General features: G+C 36.8%; 1 protein-coding gene across 1 annotated transcript in view; it reads left to right on the top strand.

Annotated features, from left to right (window-relative positions):
- The window catches only part of QSOX2 (quiescin sulfhydryl oxidase 2), a 28066-nt gene extending 4403 nt beyond the window's left edge, over nt 1-23663 (top strand). The window contains exons 2-12 of the mRNA XM_063353245.1: nt 445-545; nt 1832-1880; nt 3025-3130; nt 3313-3403; nt 5542-5687; nt 6677-6820; nt 8962-9091; nt 11371-11493; nt 12190-12340; nt 16501-16689; nt 19248-23663. Coding sequence (XP_063209315.1) covers nt 445-545; nt 1832-1880; nt 3025-3130; nt 3313-3403; nt 5542-5687; nt 6677-6820; nt 8962-9091; nt 11371-11493; nt 12190-12340; nt 16501-16689; nt 19248-19798 — 1781 coding nt within the window. The 3' untranslated portion in view covers nt 19799-23663. The remainder of the gene's footprint in view (nt 1-444; nt 546-1831; nt 1881-3024; nt 3131-3312; nt 3404-5541; nt 5688-6676; nt 6821-8961; nt 9092-11370; nt 11494-12189; nt 12341-16500; nt 16690-19247) is intronic.
- The last annotated feature ends 342 nt before the right edge of the window (nt 23664-24005 follow it).

Below are 24005 nucleotides of genomic sequence, written 5' to 3'. Positions count from 1 at the left end.
TTTGTAACTGACAGACATGTGGATGAGTAACTGGTGGATTAATTTTATTCAGTTATACGTATTTTGCTAGGTAATACAATCCAGTATCTTGCAAGTGTTGGGTTGGCCCCTATTTCATCTTCCTGGATTCAATAAAGCGTTTTCGACCCTGGAACTGCTACGTTGTGCGTTGGGATTCTTTTTTATTTAGGTGTACTGAAAATATTGATGCAGATAAGAAAAAAAAAAAAAAACAGGGAGGTTTTAGTTATTTTAAAAATCAGTAGATTGTATTACACTTGAGGATAGAAATGAATAGCAAATGAGAATCGACTGTGGGCTTGATTTTTCTGGCATTGGAATCTATCGGAGTACTGCTGTTGACTTCCATGGGCAGCAGGGCAATTTATCAGCTGGGATCCGTGATCACTTCTGCCAAAAATTGAAAGATATCTTTGTTTTCAGACTGGGAATCTGCAATTAGAGTTGGCGTGCTGGATTGTGGGGAAGAAGAGAACTATGAGACGTGCAAAGAATATGGTATTCACTATTACCCGACTTTTAGGGTAAGTGGCCTAATATATTGCCTTAGGTAAATAATACATGCTTTATAGTAACTAAAACCCTAACAAAGTTGCTTGCACAGAATGTTACGTGTAACTAGTTGTTCTGTAGCTGGACTTTTTCTTTACTTTTGCTTAGGAAGCTGCAGGGTTGATAAAAGATTAATTCTGTTTCTTCTCACTGAATGCAATAGCTGATGCAGTTATTCATAGCAGTAATTCGCTCCTCAGTTCTAAATCTGAAAAGCTCTTCTTGAAAGAAGATACCATTCTAGAAGGAGCTATATTGTTAACATTTATATACACCTAGTTGTAATATATTCAATAGATAATAACAGTTTGTGTAAATATTTTTCAAATTCAAATGTTCATGGTTATTAATAGTGTTTTTAGTTTTGTTATGTGAAAGTAAAGATAATACATTTCAATTGTATCAATTCAATTCAAATCAGCTGATTTCATGACCAATTAAAAATTTACCTGTGATTGATCCTTCACTATTTTTCTAATCAATTTTGTAACTTGCTTAAACTGGCTTTTAAAAGGGATTTTGTTGTTTGCCAAAAGTATCTCCCATTGTTCATTTCCAGGTCTAAGTGCCACTTTTAACTTCCCTGTCTCTGTCGATCTGTACAATCGCATTATTAACCGTGTGAGCAGGATGTCGTGGATGGAGAGGGTTGAATATGTGTTTCTTATGACAGGAGAGGGAGCAGGAGACATTTCACTGTAGAATTTGTGATGTTCTACCCTTAATAGAAACCCCACCCTGTGGGTGGTTGTGGTTTTTTTTCATCTTTAAAGTTTTGGGTGTAAATTGGAATGCACTCTTATTTTTTTTATAGCAGAAGGCAGTCAGGCTCCATTTTATATCCTGTTTAACCACTGGAGGGAGTTGAGAAAATCTTAAGTGTTCTAAGTATGTACACAGTTGTTAGTACTGATTTGGTAATCAGTTAATTCATACTTGGGTTAATGTTTGCAGTAATGGATCGATACACAGTATTGAATTATGCATTACAGTATTTTTCTTTTAAATGTTGGCTTTATTGCGTATCAGAGTTTCAACTGGTACATATGAGCCACCCTCACATAGTTGAGAAGCAGGTCTTTGGAACTCACAGGCTAAGAGGGAAAACTGCCTTCTGAACAGATAGATAAAAATGATTTGTAATGACAGCTGTAAAAAGTAAAAACTCTTGAAAGCTGTTTTTGTTTCTAAACTGAGCTTTTGTCTGATATAGTGAGTTCTTTTCAAAGTGATAATACTTTTTTTTCCTCCCACCTAGTACTTCAAAGCATTTACAAAGCAGTTTACTACTGGAGAAAATTACAAAGGTAAGAATATCCTACCGTAAGAAATCCCCCAAAGCAGTTATCCTATCAGCCAGGACTGTGTCATACAATAAGCAAAATCCCTTTGCCTGTCAATTAGTTTAGACAGCTAGAGATAGGATGGACAGTAAATAGTTCTTTAAGATATGATATTACAAGTACTGTATGAAAATGGAATGTCGGGCGGAATTATAGACAGGCAAAACATTTCTTCAAGAAGTTAGTGCTTGCACTCATTTTTTTTAAATGTAGTTCTTAATTTTCACAAATGGCTAGATAATTTTTTAAAATTCCTTTTTTTCCACCACACACCTCATCAGCATGAGATCCAATTTGCTCAGTCTTGACTCTGGTGCTTTTTGATCTGTCAGCCACATTCCAGGCATCCTGAATCTCATTGGGAGAACCCCTATTCAGATGTTGACTAACTGAAAACAGGCTTATCCTGTGTGTCTGACAGGATCGCAGCTTGAGGTGGTTTGTCTGGGGACAAAAGTAATGTTGTCTTTTTCAATGGATTAACGTTTAAAAGGCCAGAGGTCAGAAGAGAGACCACCTGCACCATTAACCCTTCATGTAGGAGCAGATTCTAGTTGTACCTGTTACTTCTTGGCATTTGTGAGAGCTGCTGCTTTTTAATTGATTTGTTTTAAAGAAAATAAAATATTCTCACACTTCAGTTATTTCCTCATATTGTTATGTGGGTTTGTAACCTCACCTTGCCCATTGGGTAAGAATGGTACACCTTTGCAGTTTTTAACGCACGATGAATATATTTATTGCAAAAAAGCTACTGAAGCTGCCCACACCAACTATTGTGAAAGTGAGCACAGATTTAGAATGAAGCGTTCTTTGAAGAGAAAATCATCAAGGCAGGCAGATGGTTAGATTTGGAAAAGTCTTGAGCTTTTATTAATTTTGGGGTGGGATGACAGCTTTCAAATGTGATCTCATCTCAACGTTCATATCCTACAGATAAATCCTTGGTCCCTGTTCTTCAGCCAAACAGTATTCTGTTTTTTAAGTTCAAACTTAAAACAAAAACCTGACAGAGAAAAGCATGAGAGTGTATGAAAACCTGCATGTGAATAATTTTTTCCCACTTTTCTGAAGTGCTGTATTTTTTTTGTTAACCTGTACTCAGCAGGAGCAGATCGGGAGCTGCAAACAGTTCGTCAGATGATGATTGACTTCTTACAGAACCATTCCCAAGAGTTGAGACCACCTGCTTGCCCGCCATTGGATCCAGTTCCGTAAGTTCCTTTTTAAAATATGGCTGATGTACGCTTACTGTATTAATTAAATAAAATGTAGGAGGTCCTACTAAAGATGAAGTAAGCGTTTTTCCTTACTATCAGTTCTGCTATGAGATCATAAAAGGAAATTCCATCAGTGGCACTCTACCTGTGCTAAATAACTTCTCTTTTCTTAAAAGGTCCAGTGAGATTACTTCTCTCTTTGACAAGAACAACCATCATTATACTGCCATTGTGTTTGAAAGTAATAATTCCTATGTTGGACGAGAGGTAATGTACGATTTATGAATGATATAATGAATATGAATGAATGTTATCATAACACAGCTGAGTTTTGTGTTATTTAGCCAAGCAACAAAATCTCTGATTATATGGCTGAATTAAAGGGCTATAAATGGCAGGTTGTGCGTATTTGAGATATCAGAAAGTCAAGGAATTATATAGGGCTGTTGTATTGAGTCACAAAGAGGAACTTGCTTACAGATGAATGAGATGTCACGTTAACTTCTTCCATTCACATTTTAGTGGAAGATTAATTTATCAGTTTGATTGTTAGCACAATTCTCTCGTCTTTCTGTCTGTTCGGAAGATCGCAACAGAAATATTGTCAGATGATGTTATTGTTTTGTTACTGCTAGAGAACCATTCATAATATCGATTCTTCTGGGCAGCTTTTATGATTTCAACTGTTTATAATAATCTAAATCCTCTAGTTCTCTTTCTTCATGTATAGGTTTTAGGAAGTTATATTCTAAATTAAAATGATCGCATAAAATTATTTTCACAGCTCTGAGGCACTGAGGCAGTGGAAGTCTTTGGTTTTTTGCTTCCCCCACTCCCCCCCCCCCCAATAAAATATTTGATTTGGCATCATTTTACCACCTAATGAGCCTGCGGTTAGCTTAGACAACTGTTACTTTTCTCTTCCTGCCAAGATCTAGGATAAGTAAAGAAAATAAATTGCATAATTATCTAGGCATAATCTGTGTAGAAACATCCAATGTCTGTGAAATGTTTCTAATTAGATCTGATGCTGAGATGGCCCAGTTGCATAAGTGGAGGAGGCTGTGCTGCCAAAAGCAAGAATCTCTTTGAGAAGCAGGCTGCTTCCAGACATTTGTTTTCTGGAAGCTGCTGTGCTGAAACAGGCGGGCATTACTGAAGAGAAGAAAGGTGATGGTTATAAAGTTCTTTGGCATTTTATCGCACTCACTTTAATTTGATTACCTGGCAGTTACAGGGAAAGACTGAGTGTCATCTGATTAACAGAATGTGGAGTCTGCTTTCAGAAGAAAAAATACTTGCTAATGTTATGTAGTATTTTTGCTTTATAGAATAGTTTAGTGAAATAGAAAATAACATTGTTTTCAAGTTTACAGTATAAGACAATATGGACAAATCTGATAGAAGTCACAAGAGATGATGAAAGGAAGACCATGCATTTATCGCTGATGAAAGGAAGGTCTCTTAAATTACAAATTTGAAAGTGAGGGGAAATGTAGCAAGGATAATATTCACCTGAAAGGGAAAAGCATAATGGAAACTGTGAAACTAACAGAAAAAAAGAAATAGAAGCATCAGAGTTGGCAAAGAACTTTGATAGCTGAGTCCTGGAAAATGTTTGAGGCACCCTGATGTTACCAGCTTCTGCTGCCTTCGCTCTTTGATGAAGTTTACACCTTGCAAAGAAATTTGTGCCCACTCCCAGCTGCTCTAGTGCAAAAGCCCAGCGGCATGTTTAAACAGCTGATGAAGATTGGTTTGAGCTAACATGCTGGACTGTGAGCTGGAACTTTTGAGATATAGGCATCTATTCCTATATGGAGTCTCTGCTGCGGCGTTGGTAAAGAAAAAGAGCTGAACAGCCGGGGTGCTGTGGCGCCATAGACTACGCGGCTTGATTTGGCAGGGCTTGCAAGGCAAAGCCTTAGCTCCTGTAAGCCCTTAAATCTTTTCTAAGTCGTGGACTTTGACATCAGAATTCCCTAAAGTAGTGGGACCAAATAAATGTTTCTTCGCTACCTGAAAATTTACCTTTAGAGTCATATATATAAAGTGAAACATAAACCTGTTGGTGCTTTTGGAATATCATCTGGGCTATTTTAGGTTTATGAGGACATTTTATCATTCATTCTTATGTTTTCTTCAGATGTTAGACTTCAAAGGGAAAAGAACAGTATACCAAGAAAAAAAACCAGAATATAGGAGTAAATAATTTCCAGAGAATGGTAAATCTTCTTTAACTGAAATTGTTAGTGTCCACGGAATACTTGTAGATGTGCTTCCTTGGTGAACAGCTTAATGAGACTCTTAAAGGATGATGCACTTCACCTATTTTTATGTCTTGCCCTACGAGATTGGATATTCCTTGAACAATGTATAATTCATGTCATCTTTTCATTATCCAGGTTATCTTAGACTTGATCCAGTATGAAAACATAGTTGTAAAGAGAGCATTGAATTTTGATAAGCCTTTTCTTGAGAAACTTGGTATTATCTCAGTCCCTTCGTGCTATCTGATACATACAAATGGGTCCCATGGATTAATTAACAAGTAAGTAGTTATCTGAGGAATACGGGGAAGTTCGCTTAAGCTATAAAAAGAATTTCCATAGCTTCCTTTCATACGAAGTAAATTATTCTATAACCTTCTTTTGCATGTATATAATGACATTGTGTCCTGGCATGTAATCAGTAAATTGTACTGACTGAAGTTGCGTGTTCTGTTCCTGTGTTTGAAAATTGCCTGTCTTGAGCACTCGCTAGCAATTATTAAATAATCTGGTGTTCTTGTTTAGTCTTTGTGAGCGCTTGTAATGCACAAACATGGGTTATGCCAGTGGAGGTTAGACTTCATCGGATAGCAGGGAAGATTAGCCAAAATGGTGTGGTGGCTAATTATATCCCTTGTGATGTTAGACTACAATAACAAGTTTATACTGCTGACAAAACTCACTTGTGAAGCAGATGACTTGAAGTAGTGTTTCCAAGTGGAAATAAAAGCTCTAATACAATGGTTGTTATATGGAGTTTGATATGCTGGGAGCAATGAGATGGTTGTTCTTAATGAACCATTTAATATTGTTACCTTTATTTTATAATAAGAGGCCTAATATTACTTTTGCTTACCACTTTTGCTTATTTGTGGCTTTAACCTATTACTGTGATACTTCTGAAAGGCAAACACTGTGGAATAAAAGTGGAAAAAAAAATTAACAAAGCATCAAAGTTCTTAAAAAAACTTGCTCCTAAGTCAGAATACTTGATCCATGTGCACATGGCTGGTGTAAGGCAAACTGACGTTTTAATGAACATGATGTGTTCTTATTTTGAATGGAATTTCCAACCACTAATCCAAATTATTATTATTACTATTCCAAAAGTGAACAATATTTCATTTCACTTTGTGTCAAAACATAACAGGTTGCACTAGGACTGTAAAACATAAAGTGAATATTTTATTTTATAAATATACTAATTTGCTTTGGGTATTCATTCAGTCTGATATTAAAAGTAATCTTTACTTTGTCCATTTATATGCAGTTTGAAGCCTCTACGGTCTTTTTTTTCTTCATATTTAAAGTCACTGCCAGGCGTAAGAAAAAAACTTCTTTTGCCACTTCAGCTACCTGTTCAAGAAAACAAAGAGGAAAGTACAGAAATCAAAGTGTGGAAGGAGTTTGATAAGTAAGTGATACCCTCGATTTTCAGATCAATACTTGGTTATTAAAATTTGCTTGCAGTTTTTTCTTGCTATGTGGGAAGGTGTGCTGTAATTTATTATCAAATCCTAGCATAATTCTAAATTCCATCCCATGTGATGCACCTTGAGTTGAATAGGTTGGTCACTACTGAATGATCTGCATTCTTCTGCTGAGTAAAATTAAAGGCGTTCGTGCTTAATGCTGCAGAAATTATGGCGTCGAAGCTGTTGGTTCAACTTCATCCTTTTCTCAATATATTCAGGTAATACTTGTAAATTAATTCAGTTCCAGCATCAAGGTTACAACTTCTTTACAATTGTGAGCAGTGTTTCAAACAATTCAGAGGTAAAATTATTGAGGACTGCCAGTATTAGTTTTTTAGCAGCAAGCATCTGCACTGCTATGGAAGGAATGTTTTTCTCCAAAAGCATTGCTTAATACTTAATTGACTTAAAAATGCCAAGGACTCATTTCCCATTACCTGGGGTATAGATTACTGCTTTGAATTGTTGGAAAACTTCAAGTAATTGATGTGAAAAAACAAATAGTAAAATAACAAGTTATAACTTTGCTGTAGAAAATGAGAATTCTCCGTGTGTATAATAGCGAAGCAGTGCCCACTAAAAAGTGCTTGTCAAATGCAAGTATAATAGAAAATACTAAAGTCACTGTAAAAGATGTTTATCATACAAAATCCGGTAAGGTTTATCTTCACCCTCTTTCCCTCTTTGTTTGAGAGAAGGATGCAAAGGCTTTGCAGAGGGATAATCCCTCAGCATCTTTAGATGGAAAAGATGTAGGACTGAGTGCTTTCATTTGGTACTTATTTTCCTTTCGTAGACACTATTAGTGTCATCTTCTTTCAACGACTATTATAAAATATTTTATATGAAACATTCTGTTATCAAAACAACTTGGTTAAATTGAGCTGTTTTCCAGCAAGACAGAATCTTGTTGATATGAATCTCCAGTCCAAGTGGCTTCTAAATAGGATCCTTTGGGAGAACCTCATGCATTCATATGGATGTCTCTTTACTTAAGAAACTTGAAGCAGAATTTTGCTGGTTTTTAAAATTTAAGCGAGTACGTTATTAAGGAGATAAATTCAGAGTAAGTCTGTAGTTTGAATTGTTAAGAATATAGATTATTCTGCATTTTAATATGTTATTTCCTGTGTTTTATTTGGGAAGTGGGGCCAGCCAGTTTCTTGAATTATTGTTTTTTAAATTCTGTTTGTTTTAGAAATAATACTGCTGTAAATCACTTTACAAGAAGTGTTAACTATGTGAACTTTTGTTTCTTCACTTACATTGCTCTGTATCATACTGTCTAAAGTTTGTACTCTGAAAGCATTGAAAGGTAGGGTGGTTTACATGATGCGTTTATAGTTTGTAAAGTGTTTTTTTTTTTTGTTATGAAGATATTTGTTTGTGAGAAGGAACTCTTAAAATCTTTCATTTGTTTTACTTGTACCTGTCATAAGGTACCTAATTCTATCTTAAGAGCTGGTGTGATTAAAATTGAGCATTAAACTTGTGTGCAAAGAACCTACAGTAAAACTACTGCATTTGGGAAAGGATTTCTAGATTCAGTTCTTTCCAACATTGACCTTTTTCAGTCTTGTTTGCACTTCTGCTCTGTGTATAATCTACTTTTGTTCAACAAAAGTCTCCCTTTTTTTGTAGCATGTAATTGTTCTATTTGTGGTCAAAGCTGAAGAGAAGCTATAATTTCTTTACACTAGCTATTTCCTTGCTGACAATGTCAGGGTTATAATTTCATTACAAGGCAAAACGGGCTGGGAGGCAAAATGTTTAGTCAAATATAAAAGAAGTTCTTGGGTGTGGCTATGCTACATTTGTCTAAACTCTGAACAAATTGACATAAAATTACTCTTTCTGGAGAGTATGGTGAAACTCATTGAACTTGACATTCGCCATACCAAGCACCTGAACTGACTGCTGTGTCTTCCCTTACTGGTCTGGGATATACTGCAATCACTGCAGAGTGGCAAATGTTGAGGTTTTAATGACACCTACTATATATCAATTTTACCTTCATGACTGGTGAGAAAATGAGCGAAAGAAACCTGCCACTTTATAACATTATATATGTGTGTTTCAGATCTAAGCTGTACATGGCTGACCTTGAGTCGGGATTGCATTACCTGCTCAGGGTAGAGCTTGCTACGCACAAGACACTTGAGGGAGCTGAGCTGAAGACCTTCAAGGATTTTGTTACCGTCTCTGCCAAGGTATACACTTCTAGTCTTTGATTATTTGTAAGAATAAAGTGACTCTAACATAAAATTTATTATGTGACATAAGTCTCTCAAAATGTCTTTCCGAATGTTTAAATATATGCTTCCTCACTAGCCTCAAAAACTAGTTTTGTGGGTTTCTTTAAGTGTTATTTTTGAGTTATTGTATGCTGTTCTGACATACTTACAGGGCTGAAATGCATTTTAATTTAATCTTAGAGGGCTTGAAATTAAATAAAGCTTAAGTACTCTGCAGCATATTGAACAAACACTGTAAATATAGTCCATTTATCAGATTTTCAGGATAAGTAGCTATTGTAACTGAGTGGGATTAAAAAAACCTTTGTCTTTCATTCTTGACTTTTGGATTTCGTTAAAGCATAGTTGACAAATGGTGTTCTGTTTAGAGATACTAGTAACTTCTGTCTAAATTTTTAATATAATTGAGGTATTGAATTTAACTGGGTATTTCAAAATAATTGAGGTATTGAATATAATGAAGTATTTAAAAAATAAAGATGCTTACATACTACATTTGAGTGAAGGGACAATATATGTAAAATAATGTGATATGACTTAAAAAAAGAAGTAAGAATTTAACTTTATAAAGTAAGCCTACTGAAATGACCAATGTCTCTTTAGATTTACTTACTAAGCAGCTAATGCTTTGTTTTATTTTAAAGAAAGTGAATCAATAGCTATTTAAGGGAATAATAAGGCCTATACGAACTATTTCCAAATATCTGGATTTATCTGAAAATCAGACAGACTGTTTCTCGCCCCCCCGCCCGCCCCCTGCAGCCATCAGAGGTCAGAAATCTCTAGCTGGCCTCATTTCTTTAAGAAAGTGTAGTGGTAATCTTTCCATCATATTATCCCTAAAACACCCTCTGGTCTTCCTGATGGCTCCTGGCCAGCTGATGTCATTTGCTTCCCTGGCTATTAGTGCGTAAATGGGGAATGCTCTCTTTCAGTTGTGCGCTCATCTCCAGACTGCCATTGCACGCATGGGGACTGCTGTCCTCTGTTTGCATTCTCTTGTCACCTAATACTTTCCTCAGCGTTCTCCTTCGTGATTCTCAGGTGTTTCCCTTAGGACACTTTTTATACTATCCTCCTGTGTAACAGCATTTATAGTGATGATAAGTCCTAAGTGATGAAGGTTTCTAGTTCCATACTGGGGAAATTTTCGTTGTTGTAGAACTAGGGTTTTTTTACAATCGGTGCAGAAGTCCATTGTTTTTTGAATCCTTGATGAGACTGATACCTACCTGAGATACTATCGTCTCCTAGACAGGAGTAAGTGCAATTATAGTATACAGTCAGTAGTTCAGAGGTGTGCTGGTTTTTTACAGACTATTTAAGAGTTGTCTTTTGAGTCCAAACAACGCATACAGCCCCTTGTGTTAGATACAATACAATTAGCAAAAGGGAGTTAGATTTGCGTGGTATCAAGTAAGTGGTCTAGGAACTGGAAATATTATTGATAGTTGGACAGTGGCTGCAGAGAGACGTGCACATGTATAGTGTGTTCTGTCATAAATTGCTTTATGTATTTAATGTAGCAGATAGGAGGACTTTATTTCCCCATCTGTTGAAATACTGCTCCCTCTGGAAGGGTAATTAGAGGATGGTATGCATACTCTACTTAATTCTATAGTAATTACAACCATCACTAAAGCAAGATACCATTTATAGTGTAAAATAATGGCGTCACCTCTGATTTACACACTCATCTGTCAGACTCTGACTTCTTTAAGTTGCAAATTAAGGGAGTCACTATTTCTAAATCACTTTGGGAATCACTATTACACATATGAAAGGGAAGGTACTCTTCTAGATAACCATCATCTACACTTACAGGAATCTGAACCAATATTTATAAGAACTAATTTTTGTCATTAACTTTCTAAGAGTGAGAAGGATTTCATAGGATTTCATAAAACTTAGGTTTTATGCTCCTTTCTGAGCTGAATTACCTTAATGCAAAATTCTGTTATCTGCCAAAAGTTGTTCTGTAGCATTTCTGCCTGCTGTTGAGTGGCTTCATTAACATCTTGTGCATGCAACTTGGTAAATTTTATAAGCAGAAGTTAGTGTGAGACAGCTTTTTATGGAAAGCAGAACAAGTAATTAATTTGATCATAACAGAAGAAAATCCGAAGCAGTTTAAAGACAGGAAAAACACATTTAGATAAAGATAAAAGTGTCCTGCTGCTAATGAGATTTGTGCTTTAAAGTATGAGTGTTTTCTTCTTATTTTTTTTCCTCAGCTTTTTCCTGGCCGTCAGCCTGTGGTCAAGTTGTTAGAGACCTTGCAAGAGTGGCTGGTGAGCCTTCCATTAGACAAAATCCCTTATGATGCTATCCTAGATCTGGTCAACAACAAAATGCGGGTAAGCTGTTAGTAGTTTCCAGCATAAAATACAGCATTAGTAAAGGATAGGATTCTATATAAATCTAAGACATCACTTACTGATGGTCCCTCAGTCATAATGGAGTTATAAGAAGGTTAAAATGAAAATAAAGTGAAATCATTACCAGAACAAAAAATCCACATGAAGGAATTGAAATGAGAGAACTGAAATACACAATCCTGTCTCAGTTTTACAATGAGCAAGCAATCGCTAACATATACGTGTTCCCTAACGTCAGCTTCAAATGACGCAAGATTCCCAGCAGGTATTTTTGAGCTGCCCTTGCTTGCTGTGCCTGCAGGATTCTCTTGAAGGTCTGAGTTTAAGCGATGGGAAATTTACCCTTTGAAATGGGCATTATTCCTGAAGAGTTTCCCAAAATACTCTTTACCAGTGACTGTATGTTGTATATCATGTAATACGTTTGCAAGAGGGATGAGTTTTGTAATGGTGCATCAGAGTATCTCAGACTTAAGGATTGTTATAAATTTAAAATGTGTTTGTCTTAAGCATGAATTCATTAGCAACAGGTGCAGAGAGTCATTTACTGTTCTTTATTTGTGGATCACCTCAATTTCAAGGTAGGATCAACTGTGACTGCTGTTATGTTCAGCAGTGAATTTAGGTCCTAGAGCAGCGTATATTTTAAATACTTTTTTTTTTTTTTTTTTTCAGATTTCTGGGATATTTCTCACTAAAAAAGTTCAGTGGGTCGGATGTCAGGGCAGCAGACCGGAGTTGAGAGGTTATACCTGTTCCCTTTGGAAGCTGTTTCACACTCTAACTGTTCAAGCTGCGCTGCGACCAAAAGCTTTGTTTAATACAGGTAAGCAGCAGCTACGCGAGACACTTGAAGGACAAAGCAAATACGTGCAGCAGTTCTGCCATGGTATAGAAAAAGTAATGGATTAGTGGAATTTTTTCAGTGTGTAAATACTCAACTAATACGTTGGTGGCGGACAGTGGCTTTGGAGGCTCAGCTTTCAGGTTCGTACCAGCAGGGGTCAGAGCCTAGCTTTACTGCAGCGGGAAGGCTTTGAATGAAAGCGTGTCCATTTGTCCTCGCTTAGATATGTGGTAAATAAAGTATGTGGCCTTAAAGATGTGAGCAGTAAAGCGGAAAGAGGAGAGAATTTCAAGCAAAGAAATTTTGAACTATCTGAAGAGGGATGAAGATTGCTCAGGTTGCATGGTTAATTTAATTTGAGAAGAATAATATCTCACTGTACAGTTTAGTAGCTATAAAAGCTGTACAACCATTAGCCAATCCTGTAATTTTATTTCTTAAATACTGAATGTTATGACTGGGGTTTTTTTCAGCTGAATGTACCTAGTGCCCATTAATCTCTGCGGTGATATACTAATTTGCAAGCACTCTGTAAAATTGCTTATTTTTAGACTTGCAGCATCTTGTGAAGTAGAGTGTTTATATTCTGGTGATGATTCCTATTTAAGAAACGTGCTGGATACATAATCCATTTTCCTTACACAATAGAATTACTAATGCGAAAATATTTGGCTTCATATGTTTTTATTCTGGCTAGGACAGTGCTTATAGTTCTATTTAGTTTTCATTTAAAGCCTTTTTAATGTCTTTTCCAAGGAATATAAGAATGCTAGGACAGAATGTTACTAGACCATTAAACTCAGAAATTTGCAATTTGTCAGTTGCTGATTGTATGTTTAAAAAAAAAATTTATTTGATTATTTCAAATTATGGATACATATATTTGTCCAGCATTACTTGCAATCACAGTGAAATGTCTCAATTATTAATTTTGAATCTCTTGCAGAATAGGGATTTTTTTTTTTATAGCTAATCATCCTGTTGTTGTTTTTTGTTTCTCTCTTTGTTTTTTCTTGTTGTGTTTGTTATTCATGGGACAGTACCTTGAATGCCTTTAATTTAGTACTGTGCTCTGCCTGGTGAGTTTGGGGTTTTTTGTAGTGGGTGATGTATTAGCTGTTCAACAGGATCATGCATAAATTTCCCCTTTTGTCCCTCTGTGTTTTAATTAAAAAGTAAAAATGTTCTTAGTATTTATCTATACAAAATAGCATCTTAAATTGCTCCCATGTTTCAGGCGTGAGCTCTAGTCAGCCTGAAGTTAAAAATACACTGTAGAACCTGAAAACTCTTTGGCACACTTAACCATTGATTTAAATTGGGACAAATATGTGATGATCACTTCTTATGGCGAAAGAATTGGGTCAGTCTGAGACTGTCGGATTATGTCTTGGGAGGTTTTCCTCTCCTTATTGCTTGTTTAAATCCCATCTACTAAAAAGCATGATGTACTCCCTAATCCTTCCCACCACAGGTAGGGTTTTATGGTTCTTGTCCACTTTAAAGATTAGGGTTACCCTGAATTGCAGTAGTTTGGGAGGAAAGAGAAAAGGAGGATTACACGATGATACATGGCAGATGTTAATAGAAGATTCATCTCTGGGCTGATAAAAGAAAAACAAACAAAATGAGCCATTTTGCAATTGTTTGTTTTCTTTTTAAAGCAGATGTATTTTTCTTGATAGTTTCCTCTGCTTGCAGAATCTGGCAGTCAGTGTGAACTTGCTATGGCTTTCTTAATATAATGTTTTTATTGGTTTATATTTGACATGTTTTAATGTTGAACGGTGTAATTTGAATCTGCAGTGGGATCAGCATAAGGGAATCCAAAGGAAGTCTGAGCAGAATTGCTGACATTAGAGGATGTATAAAACCATCCTAGAAATCTAGTCCTGAGCATGCTTAATTATAAGAAATGTGGTTTTAGGTAATAGGATCTATTGATGTGAATAAAACAGGCTCGAGGACTTTTAAAAATTATCTGAATTCTTTTTAATCTGTACTGAACTTGAAAGACTTCCCCACAAAATGAATTTTCAAGAGCGTAGCGTTACAGGGGAGAGAACAGATATAATTAAATTTGTGTATGAATCTTGCTTCCTCCATAAAGGAGTTGTTTGCTAGTAGTCACTTTTATTGTGTTTGTTGTGGTTTTTTGTAAATACATGTTTTAGTACACATGGTAAAACTGTTTTGCCTGAAATTCGTTTCAACTTTACAAAATTATTTTTCAGCCTTTCTTTTAATACTGTAATTTAATCTGCTTTAATCTCATAGCTTTTATTTATACATGCCTATTCAATCACAGATATTGAATGTCTGAGTACAGATTGTTTGCTTTTAATGATTTCTTTTGTCTTTAAAGACTCTTTTTTTGTTACCATTTTTAGGAATATAATATTGTTGTAAATAAAGGTGTTTATGACAGTCTTCATGCATTTCTTATGTACATAACGATTAGGTACTCTGATAGTTTGAATAGGTTTTGTTGAGGATTTTTTTTCCAAGAAACAATGCATGCGCAGAGGGCATATGTGCGACCAAACTGTTTGTTATTCGCTACCAGAATAGAACAGTGAGCAAAGCACCGTAACCCTTTACTACAGAACCTACAAAACCTGCGTTGTAAATTACTCATGCTAGTGGTGTTCAACTGCAGGAGTCGGTAATTTGATCAATCTGCATCATAAAATGTGTTTCATTTGACAAGTGTGTGTTTGTGATGACGTATAGTACGTTTGTAAGTACATTTTGGCATAATTTACTAGGTCAATTAAGCATGAATCAGAAAATCTGTGAGACAGAGATGAAACCATTAGGATTTTGACAAGTTTTATCAGGTTTTCAAGCCACTTATAGATGTAGGGACTACCTGCTGTTGCAGTAGGTGCTCAAGATAAAGTTCTCAATCTATAAAGACCTTAGCTTACTCTTGAATAAAATAATGATTTTTTTTTTCTCTTGCACTGTCTTTAGTGTAAAAGTGTGAATGTTACAGAACGAATAATGTGTTTGTATTTATTTTAGGAGGAATTCCTGAGTTATTCTTGAAAGTTCAAATGTTGCTAAGTAGCTATTATGTGCATTCAGTGCCTGCCAAAAAAGCCGTGGCATTAATAACTGTAACGAGATTCTGGTATTCTGTCATACCTGAGTTATGGAGTAGCAAACAGATATCACAGGCACCTTGTGAAATACTTATCTGGGGGGTTTTGACTCGTGTTTTTTTTACTAGTAGGGTCACTATAACTTAGTGTCTGAGCCTAAATGTAATGGTGAATGCGTAACATAAATACTCATTTAGTTATTGGGCAAGATATTGGAGAAATTCTGTGCTTCCAGAGGAATTGTGTGAAATATAGACAGTGTGGGACTTTGCATGTTTTAACAGTTTCAAAATGTACTCCTATAATCGGCTTCTGAAAAAAATCGAATGTCTGATTTCCATTTAGCTAACTTTGCTCCCCCCTCAAATTACAAGATATTCTTTGAAAGGAGGAATTTCGCTGTAAAGCTTGACCTTTAACTCTTAATTTAATGTACTATTCAGGGTAACTTGGAAGACAGTTATATAGACTAAATGTGTTAGTATGTTTTAGTATAAATAGCTACTTTGCATTTTTAATAACACTATCGCTCACCTAGCATTTTTTTTGAACCTTAGTGTGTTTGAAATAATTCCCTTGTAGTTGTGTCTGATATCCCAGACAACCTTGCCAAACAGTACGTTTTGCAATGTGCTGTTTGAGATCACTTTAAACTCTACATTAGAAACTAAATTGTTTGGCAATGAATAAATAAATTTCTTACCTCGACTACTTAGTGACAATATTAAGAATGTATTTTGTTGGGGAGCGGTATTTCTTCTCAAAACTGCGTGAAGCTTTTAATTCCTCTAATATCTTTGTGACTTGCTGAGGTATAGGTTCTGTGTGATGGCACATGTCCTGTGGGTATCTTTAAAATATAAAAGTGGCTATTTTCTTATATCTGAAGTGGAGGTGTAAATTTGTATGGACCAAGAAGGTAGCAACATTTCCTTTACTTTTCCCATGGTTCGCTTTTATGTACGTTGAAGTGCCTGTGTTGAAGCTGTGTTTGTCCAGATGGTGCTAAATGTATGTCATCTGTCTTCCTAGGTCTTGAAGACAATCCTCAAATAGTACTTCAGATCATGCGGAGATACATTTACCACTTCTTTGGATGCAAGGCTTGTGCCCAGCATTTTGAAGAAATGGCTAAAGAGTCGATGGATTCTGTTAAAACCTTAGACAAGGCTGTTCTCTGGCTCTGGGAGAAACACAACGTTGTGAATAACAGGCTCGCAGGTATGGAAGACCTGGCATAGGAAAAGCCACCAATGGTAGCTGTGTCTGAAAGACAAGGCTATGGCATGTTGTACGACGTGGTTTACATTTGAACAAAGAGAAATGCAAATTAGGCTCCATAACATGAGTATAAAACAACAGTAACTGTTGTTCCAGCTTGACATTCCTTTATTAAATACTGACTCCAAAAGAGTAACTCCGCAATTACACTGGTGTACAAGAAAGGGTACTCGTGTTTATAGCAAAACCCAGAGCATCCCAATCAGCTGTAACTCTAAAGCCCAGCACACTAACCTTTGCATGAGTGAGAAAAACACACGAGGTACGCTATCCTCCAGTAACAGTTATCTTGTATGATATATAATGAAAAAAGGTCATCATTTTTGAGATGTTTGAGAGGTCATCATGTTTGAGAAAACATACTGTTTCTTCTGAGATTTCACTTGTTGCTTGATGAGAGGATCTTTCTGGAGTACAAATCAAAGCCTTTTCAAAAGGGAGCAACACAGTTCAGCTACTTATTGGTGGATAAAACATAATTAAATTTCTTTCTGTAACAGTTTTAAATAGATGTTAAAAAATGTCTTCATTTTATTCTGGAGAGGAGCTGTGTATAAAATGATAGTTGACCAGGAGACTTTCTCAGGGTAAAAGAGCCTAAACTATTAGCATATCAGCAACTGAATAAAATAAATTTACTGTTCCCCTGCTGGATTGCTATGTTTTCAGTTAGACTGAAAGTACCGTTAAAACACTGGTTGTATTTAATCCGTTCTGTTACGGGGATATCAAGTAACTAAAGCACTAAAGAAAATTGGTTTCTCTTTGCACTTAATCCCTGTCTGCTGTTATGGATCTGTGTAATGTAACATTAGTTACAATTTAAATATGCTGTATTGTGTTTATATTATAGTTATGCTGAATTCCCAAGATTTATGAAGTATTAAATACTGTTGTGAGTGTAAAGAGTTTGTCTCCTTTCTCCAAGGAGAAAAAAAGTAAATGAAGAGGTATTCAATAAAAACATCCCCCAATGTTTGTTACTATTGCCAGGTTGAACACAGAAAAAGGTAGTCCTCTTGACTTGGAAGTTGCTAAGTAGTGGAGCAATATACTTATTTAGAACATTAAGTTATTGGAAAACCTGCATAGATATTGATTTAGATGATGCAACAGCCAGCTAAAATACCCTTTTAGTAAGAAGTATAAACATACTGGAATAAATAATAATGTTAAATTATGCTTTTTAAGTTAGCTAAAATTTCTCTTTGGGACAGTGACTTATTTTAATCCTTAAAAGCTGCATCCGTATTTCTGGTAATGTGTATAGCTTTCAATCCGAATCGTGTTTGACAGGTCAATGAAAACACCTTGGCACAGCCTTCGAGTGTGGGTCGTGAGATTGTTGTGTGTGGCTCTGCCCTATTTAATTTTTTCCTGTTGCTTTAGAATGCACTCTTTTGTTTGTAATCTTACCATAAGATGTTTTATTTCTACTTTCTCTACTGAAACAAATTGATTACTGGCTGATCTTTGTTTAAGATATCTGAAAGGCAAACTTGTGCTCTTACTTGTAAATATCAAGGAGACAAATATTTTTAAGCATCCTTTGAATCCCTGAGCAATATCTTGCTTAAAATCATGGGGAAGTTTCCTGCCTTTAAAAAGGATAAAAGTAATAATAAATAAAATCTGTATTTATTTCTGAAATATTTTAAGTGTGAGCGTACTAATAGCAATAAATTAGCTTTTTTTGACCAGGTAGAGATTTTTGCTCTAAAAATTCTCTCCATCCACAGTTTAAAATGTTATATTTTTTTAGAGCAAAGTGCAACACCAGCTGCAGCGTTCAGCTCTTTGCCATCAAGACAGAAAGGCAGCCACGGCTATGAGCGAGTGAAATGCTGAAATTAAATCGAGTTAAAGACAACGTTATATGTTTAAATGCTAAAAAGCAAGCTGAAAAATACATCTTAAATATGATAATGGCTTTTAAAGTACTGAAAATAGTCTGCTATAAGGCGTGCTATGAAAAAGCGAGCTTAGGATGGCATGGTTTGTAATATAGAAACAGGAAAATATCTGCAACTCTTTGGCCTTGAAACTGCTTGCTGCAAACCACGCTTCAGGATTAAAGAGTATTGAGTGCAAAAGAGCAGTTTGTTTTGAACCATAATTCAAGTTAACCCCTGAAAGGCCCAGATGGTGGTGTTTTCATGCCTTTTAAAAACAGCAATTGTTGTGTCTTGTTGTATTAGAATTTGAACACTACAGCTTTTACTGAGAGTAAAGGAAAATATTTATGATTTAGTGTTTGTATTTTGAAAGGGGAAGCAATACTTCAGAACATAATTGATGTGTCCATAAGGAAACTTATGTATTTCCAAATCTGTTCATGATTGTCTTCCGTTTAATACAAACATTATTGTGCTGTGGGCATTTTTTGCCAACCTCATTACTTATAAGTGGAAAATGCTCTCTGTGGTTTCCAGTGAGTAATCTGGTTCAGCTTTCCTGGTTCATTCGCTTCTGATGGGTTTTTTTCTCCTCCCAATTAGGTGATTTGACTGAAGATCCGAAATTTCCCAAAGTTCAGTGGCCAACTCCAGACATTTGTCCGGCATGTCATGAAGAAATTAAAGGATTACACAGCTGGAATGAAGCCCAAGTTCTACAGTTCATGAAATATCACTATAACAGTGAAAATATTCTATATAAATACACTGAAGGCCAGACTGACTCCAGCGAAATTGAACAGGGAGATACAAGGGAGCTGAAAGACAAAAGCCTACTGAAGAAGACAAGTGGAAACAGAGAAAATAAGATCCAGGATAAAGAAAAGATACTAGATTCAGAATCCAAGGTGTTAGATAAGCTCATAGCAAATCATGGACCTGTCAAAGATAGTGGTAAAAGCGCAGTTGAAGCAGCTAACCTTAAAGAGACGAAGCAGGCTGTGTCTTTCCTAGGGATTGGATTTTCAAACATAGACATGAGTCTGTGTGTCATACTGTATGTAGCATCGTCCTTATTTTTAATGATAATGTACTTTTTTTTCCGAATGAGGTCTAAACGGTGGAAAGTGAAGTATTATCGTTCATCCGTATAGAAGTTTAAATTGAAAACAAAGTTTTCATTGTGTGTGGCTGTTCAGTACCAGATACAGCTTTAATATTTATGATCAGGGATTTTATATACAGTATTCTTTGTTTAAAACCTCTTTGTTCCCGAGTCATTTCACAAGTGTTCTAGCTTAATATATGGAGCTCGCTCTGAGGACCTTAATCTTTAACTGAGGCACATAGCGCTATCATAAAATGTCCTCTGAAGTAAGCATTGCATTTTTCAGTTAAGATTTTTCCATGACTTACCACCTACATCCTTTACTCATTTTCAGAGTAAACATTACATTATGCAATCAACTGTGCCTGGTTTTAGAAGGAAATTGGATATTGTTTTGTGTACTTCAAGTCAGGTGTTTGTGTGTTGTTTGTTGATTTTTTTTAATTTATCCAGAGCTGATTTTTGCCTACCAGAGTACTGAACAGTTATGCTGTTGCCTTGGCTGCTTCATTTGGAGAAGCAAGAATTCTGATTTTTTTTTTTTTTTTTCCAGGAAACAAGAGTTCTCTTCTGATTAAATCAGTTCTAAACCCATGTGACTTTATGAAGTATTATTTACACTGCATATTTAAATAGAAAGCATTGCATGTTCAAGTAAGTCTTCCATTCTCCCGTGCGTTCCAGCCAGGGATGTGTACGTCTCTGCTAGGATGAGACTTTTGGGGCGGTTTGTATCTCAATAAGCAGCCTGATTCTGGCTGCCAATGCTGTCATCTATTTTAGTGGAGTTCAGATGTAAGCAAGGCCAGACTCGGACCCAGTGCTTTACTTGCTCCTCTATTGGATGTGTTAACGGAGCATTAGATAACTCGCCTCGCTCATTTATGAACCAGAAAAGTAGCTCAGTAATGACTGTGTTTTCCAGACGGAAGCCAATTCTGATGAACTCCAGTAAAGGGAAACACCATTTTAGTGAGACTCTGTTTGCGTCAACATGCCAGAACAAACTTACGGATCTGGAAATACTAAGTTTCTTAATGATGTTGGAGAACTCCTTTACAACATAGTAATTTTTCTTCCTGTAAGGTGGGGTGAACACTTCGCTCAGTATTTCCAGTTCGGAGCTCTCAGAGAGTATCACCTGCTGGCTGCAAAGTTGTCTGCAGAGTACTTGGAAGAGCCCATTTCTCTTGCGCTTCTGCTGGAGTGCTCCTCTGGGTCAGGAAGGGTTTAACTAATGGTTAAGTCCGAGAGCTGCTCTGTTCTGGGATGTGGCAGCAGTTGGGAATGTGGCAGTTGCCTTTGCGGATCTGTCTGGGGTCCTGGCTGGCGGCAATTAGAAGAAACCATGAAAACAGTTATAAAATTACCATTGGGAATAGAGTTCCTTTCTGATCCTAGCTGTGGGGGATAATTCACGTCCTGGATAGTGAAGTTTATAATCCTATCCAATGTAATTGAGCATGTTCTAGTTATCCATTACCTAATCTTTAGTTAATCCTAATAGGTTTTGGCCTCAATGTTTTCTTGTGGCAGTGAGTTCTACAGATTAATTATGTTATATAAAAAGGCTTTTCCTTTCAATTCTACATTTGCAACTTTTAATTTAATTGAATGTTTGCTAGCTCTTCTGTTATGCGAGAAGGAATAAATAGTCCCTGGCCAATTCATTCTATTTATACTGTTAGTGTGTCTTCCTCTTATTTCCATCATAAACCCTAGCATAAAAAGTTTGAAGCCTGACAACAAGAGTGGTCTAAAAGCACAAAAACTCAACGGGGATATTTTTCCTTAATCAAATCTTGTTTGTTCACAAACCTAAACATTTCTGACACGACTTTCTGCAGCTTCCAATTGGAATAACAAAATTGAGCTTCAAAGATTTACTGTCCCTTGTTCCTTGAGTTTATCAAAATAACATACACATAAAGTAATAACCTGCCGTAGTTATTGTAAACATATGTCAGAGGGAAAAAATCTCCATTCACGGGGCACTGATGTGCATAGAGGTGCGTTATCTGGGGTTTTCTTAAGCCATCGTCACTGTTTATTGTATGCACCCTGTGGCTCTTGCTCCAATGTGAGAAACTTGACTCTGTGCTCTCTCTCCGGGAGGCTGGGACCGGCTCCTGCCTGCTGCCACGCACGGATCTGCCGAGCCAGGAGCCCCTGTGGGCAACTGCTGCTGCCTGCGCTCTAACAAAAAATCTCTTTAATTTTGACATTAAGTCAGCTGGTGCTTTTTAAGGGCCCTCACTGTTCAAAAGTTCTAGCACAGGGAGCGATCATGGGTCTTTTTTCTTTAGGAATTTCTAAGAGTCCCTATAATTATCTTTACAGCACCTGGGCTTGAATGTTAAGACGACTCGTCAGCAGCTAGATTGGTAGTGAACCAGTCGTGGAGCGTGGTCCGGGCTGGCTGGTTGGTGCCTCTCGCTTTGTGCTGGAATCCAGCAAGAGGGGCCAGGAGGAGGCTCGTTAAGAGGAAAGCCCAGAGTTTCCAAATTTAGTTCTGAAAACTGGCCAATTTTTAAGTGACCTAATCTGGGGAGATGTTGGTATTAGCCAACAAGCAAGGACACTTAGCTTCTCAAAAAAAACCCCCCAACAAATACCCCACACCACAAAACCAAAACCGCAGGATAGCAAGTATTGGATCTGGCAAACGGGCCCAGTTCCTGTGGGACTGCGGAACGTGCTGCTGCCAGTGTCGTTGCTCGTTCAGAAGTTGAAAAATCGGTTGTTACTGCTGGTGTTCACAACTCCACCAAATACACAGGCCCGAGCTGGTTACCTTTGACTCATTCTGCTTATTTTCATCTGCAGAGGAAAACAAAAGGCTTTGAAGGTTTGTAGAGGTGATTTTGCCGTTAAAACAGCAGCAAATGCAGGTTTGGAGTAAAGTTTGGGGTTTTTTTGTTTCACACCATTAAGTTTCATGTTGCTGTGACCCTGCTGGAAACATGACAAAACGAACCGATGCTCAAACCTCCAGTGGTGGTCTTTTGTTTCCTAAGAGTGTAAAAACATGAAATTAGGATGTTGGTTATTCGTGTTGGTGCTCTAACTCTGTCACCAGTTCACTGGCCGAGACTTTCCCTTTGACTGCTAGTAGTGACTGCGTCTGGAAAAGTTTTCTTGACTTTGAATTCCGCTGTGTAAATCTCGGTTTACTTGTTCTTACTTGCTGTTTTTATAATGGCAAATTCCATCCTTTTTTGTACTCTGACTGTGAAGACACGTTACGTCTGCTGGGGAATGCGCGATGCTGCTCTGCCGTGGCGCGTTATCGGCGGGTGAGTTACAAACAAAGTGTTTCCATTTTAAAAATTGCCTCAAAGCGCCATCTCCTCAGTCCTGGAGGTTTTATTTGTGTATTGTGTTGTACCGTGGAAGTTTCTGCAATGCCGCTTTCATCTGTGGATCGTACTGTGCTGCCACCAGTCGTTTCCGAGAAGGATTTCTTGGCCCTTTGTAATTCATGGAGCCGCCTTTGCTCTTCAGATGTTTTTAAAGAGGAAACATTAAACCTGCATATACAATAAAAATGAGTACTGTGGAACGTACCAGAAGAGAAAGAAAAGCTGCAAGTGCTAAAGAAACCTAATGATATTATTCCTGAGAACTCTCAATTTTTAATTTCCAGCGGTGTATCCGTCCTGCTGTTCCTGCTCAGAACTGGGTGGGAACTACCAGCTTAGGGAGAGGTCCTGGGTGTTGAAAACAGTGAATATAACAGTTCAGTAATTAAGATGTTTTATTTATTTTTATTCAATAACTTGACATTTTCAAGTCTATTCTGGTTTGGTTGGTTTGGTTGTTTACTCAGTCTCATACCTCTCTAGGAAGGAAAAGTGACCGTTTTGTACCAAACTGTAAACTAATGTGCTTGTTTAAAATAAATCGCAAACATTTGGGCAAAGTGGTGCGTTTTCGCTTTTTACCTATATTTTCAAGTTCTTTTTAGGTAAATGGCAGCGAAAGGATAGCGTTTATACATGTCCATTTCAAACCACATTGGTCATTTTATGTAGGTACTTAATTTTGAAAAGTACCAGGAACAGGTAAATTTTACTCCATTTCTTTCACTGTTACCCCGTAACTTTATCAAATGTGAGTGACTGTTTGCAGGAGTGATGGAAAAACTGTGGGTTTCTGACCAATTATTTGCACATTAGCCATATGTATACACCCGTACACAAATGGTGCAAACCTCCACTGGCTGCTTCTGAATCTTTCTGCACCTTCTGCTG

This window comes from Chroicocephalus ridibundus, chromosome 15 (assembly GCF_963924245.1).
Source record: "Chroicocephalus ridibundus chromosome 15, bChrRid1.1, whole genome shotgun sequence".
NCBI lineage: Eukaryota > Metazoa > Chordata > Aves > Charadriiformes > Laridae > Chroicocephalus > Chroicocephalus ridibundus.
The sequence above is the reverse complement of the archived record's forward strand: the minus strand, read 5'-3'. Positions and strand labels throughout refer to the sequence as shown.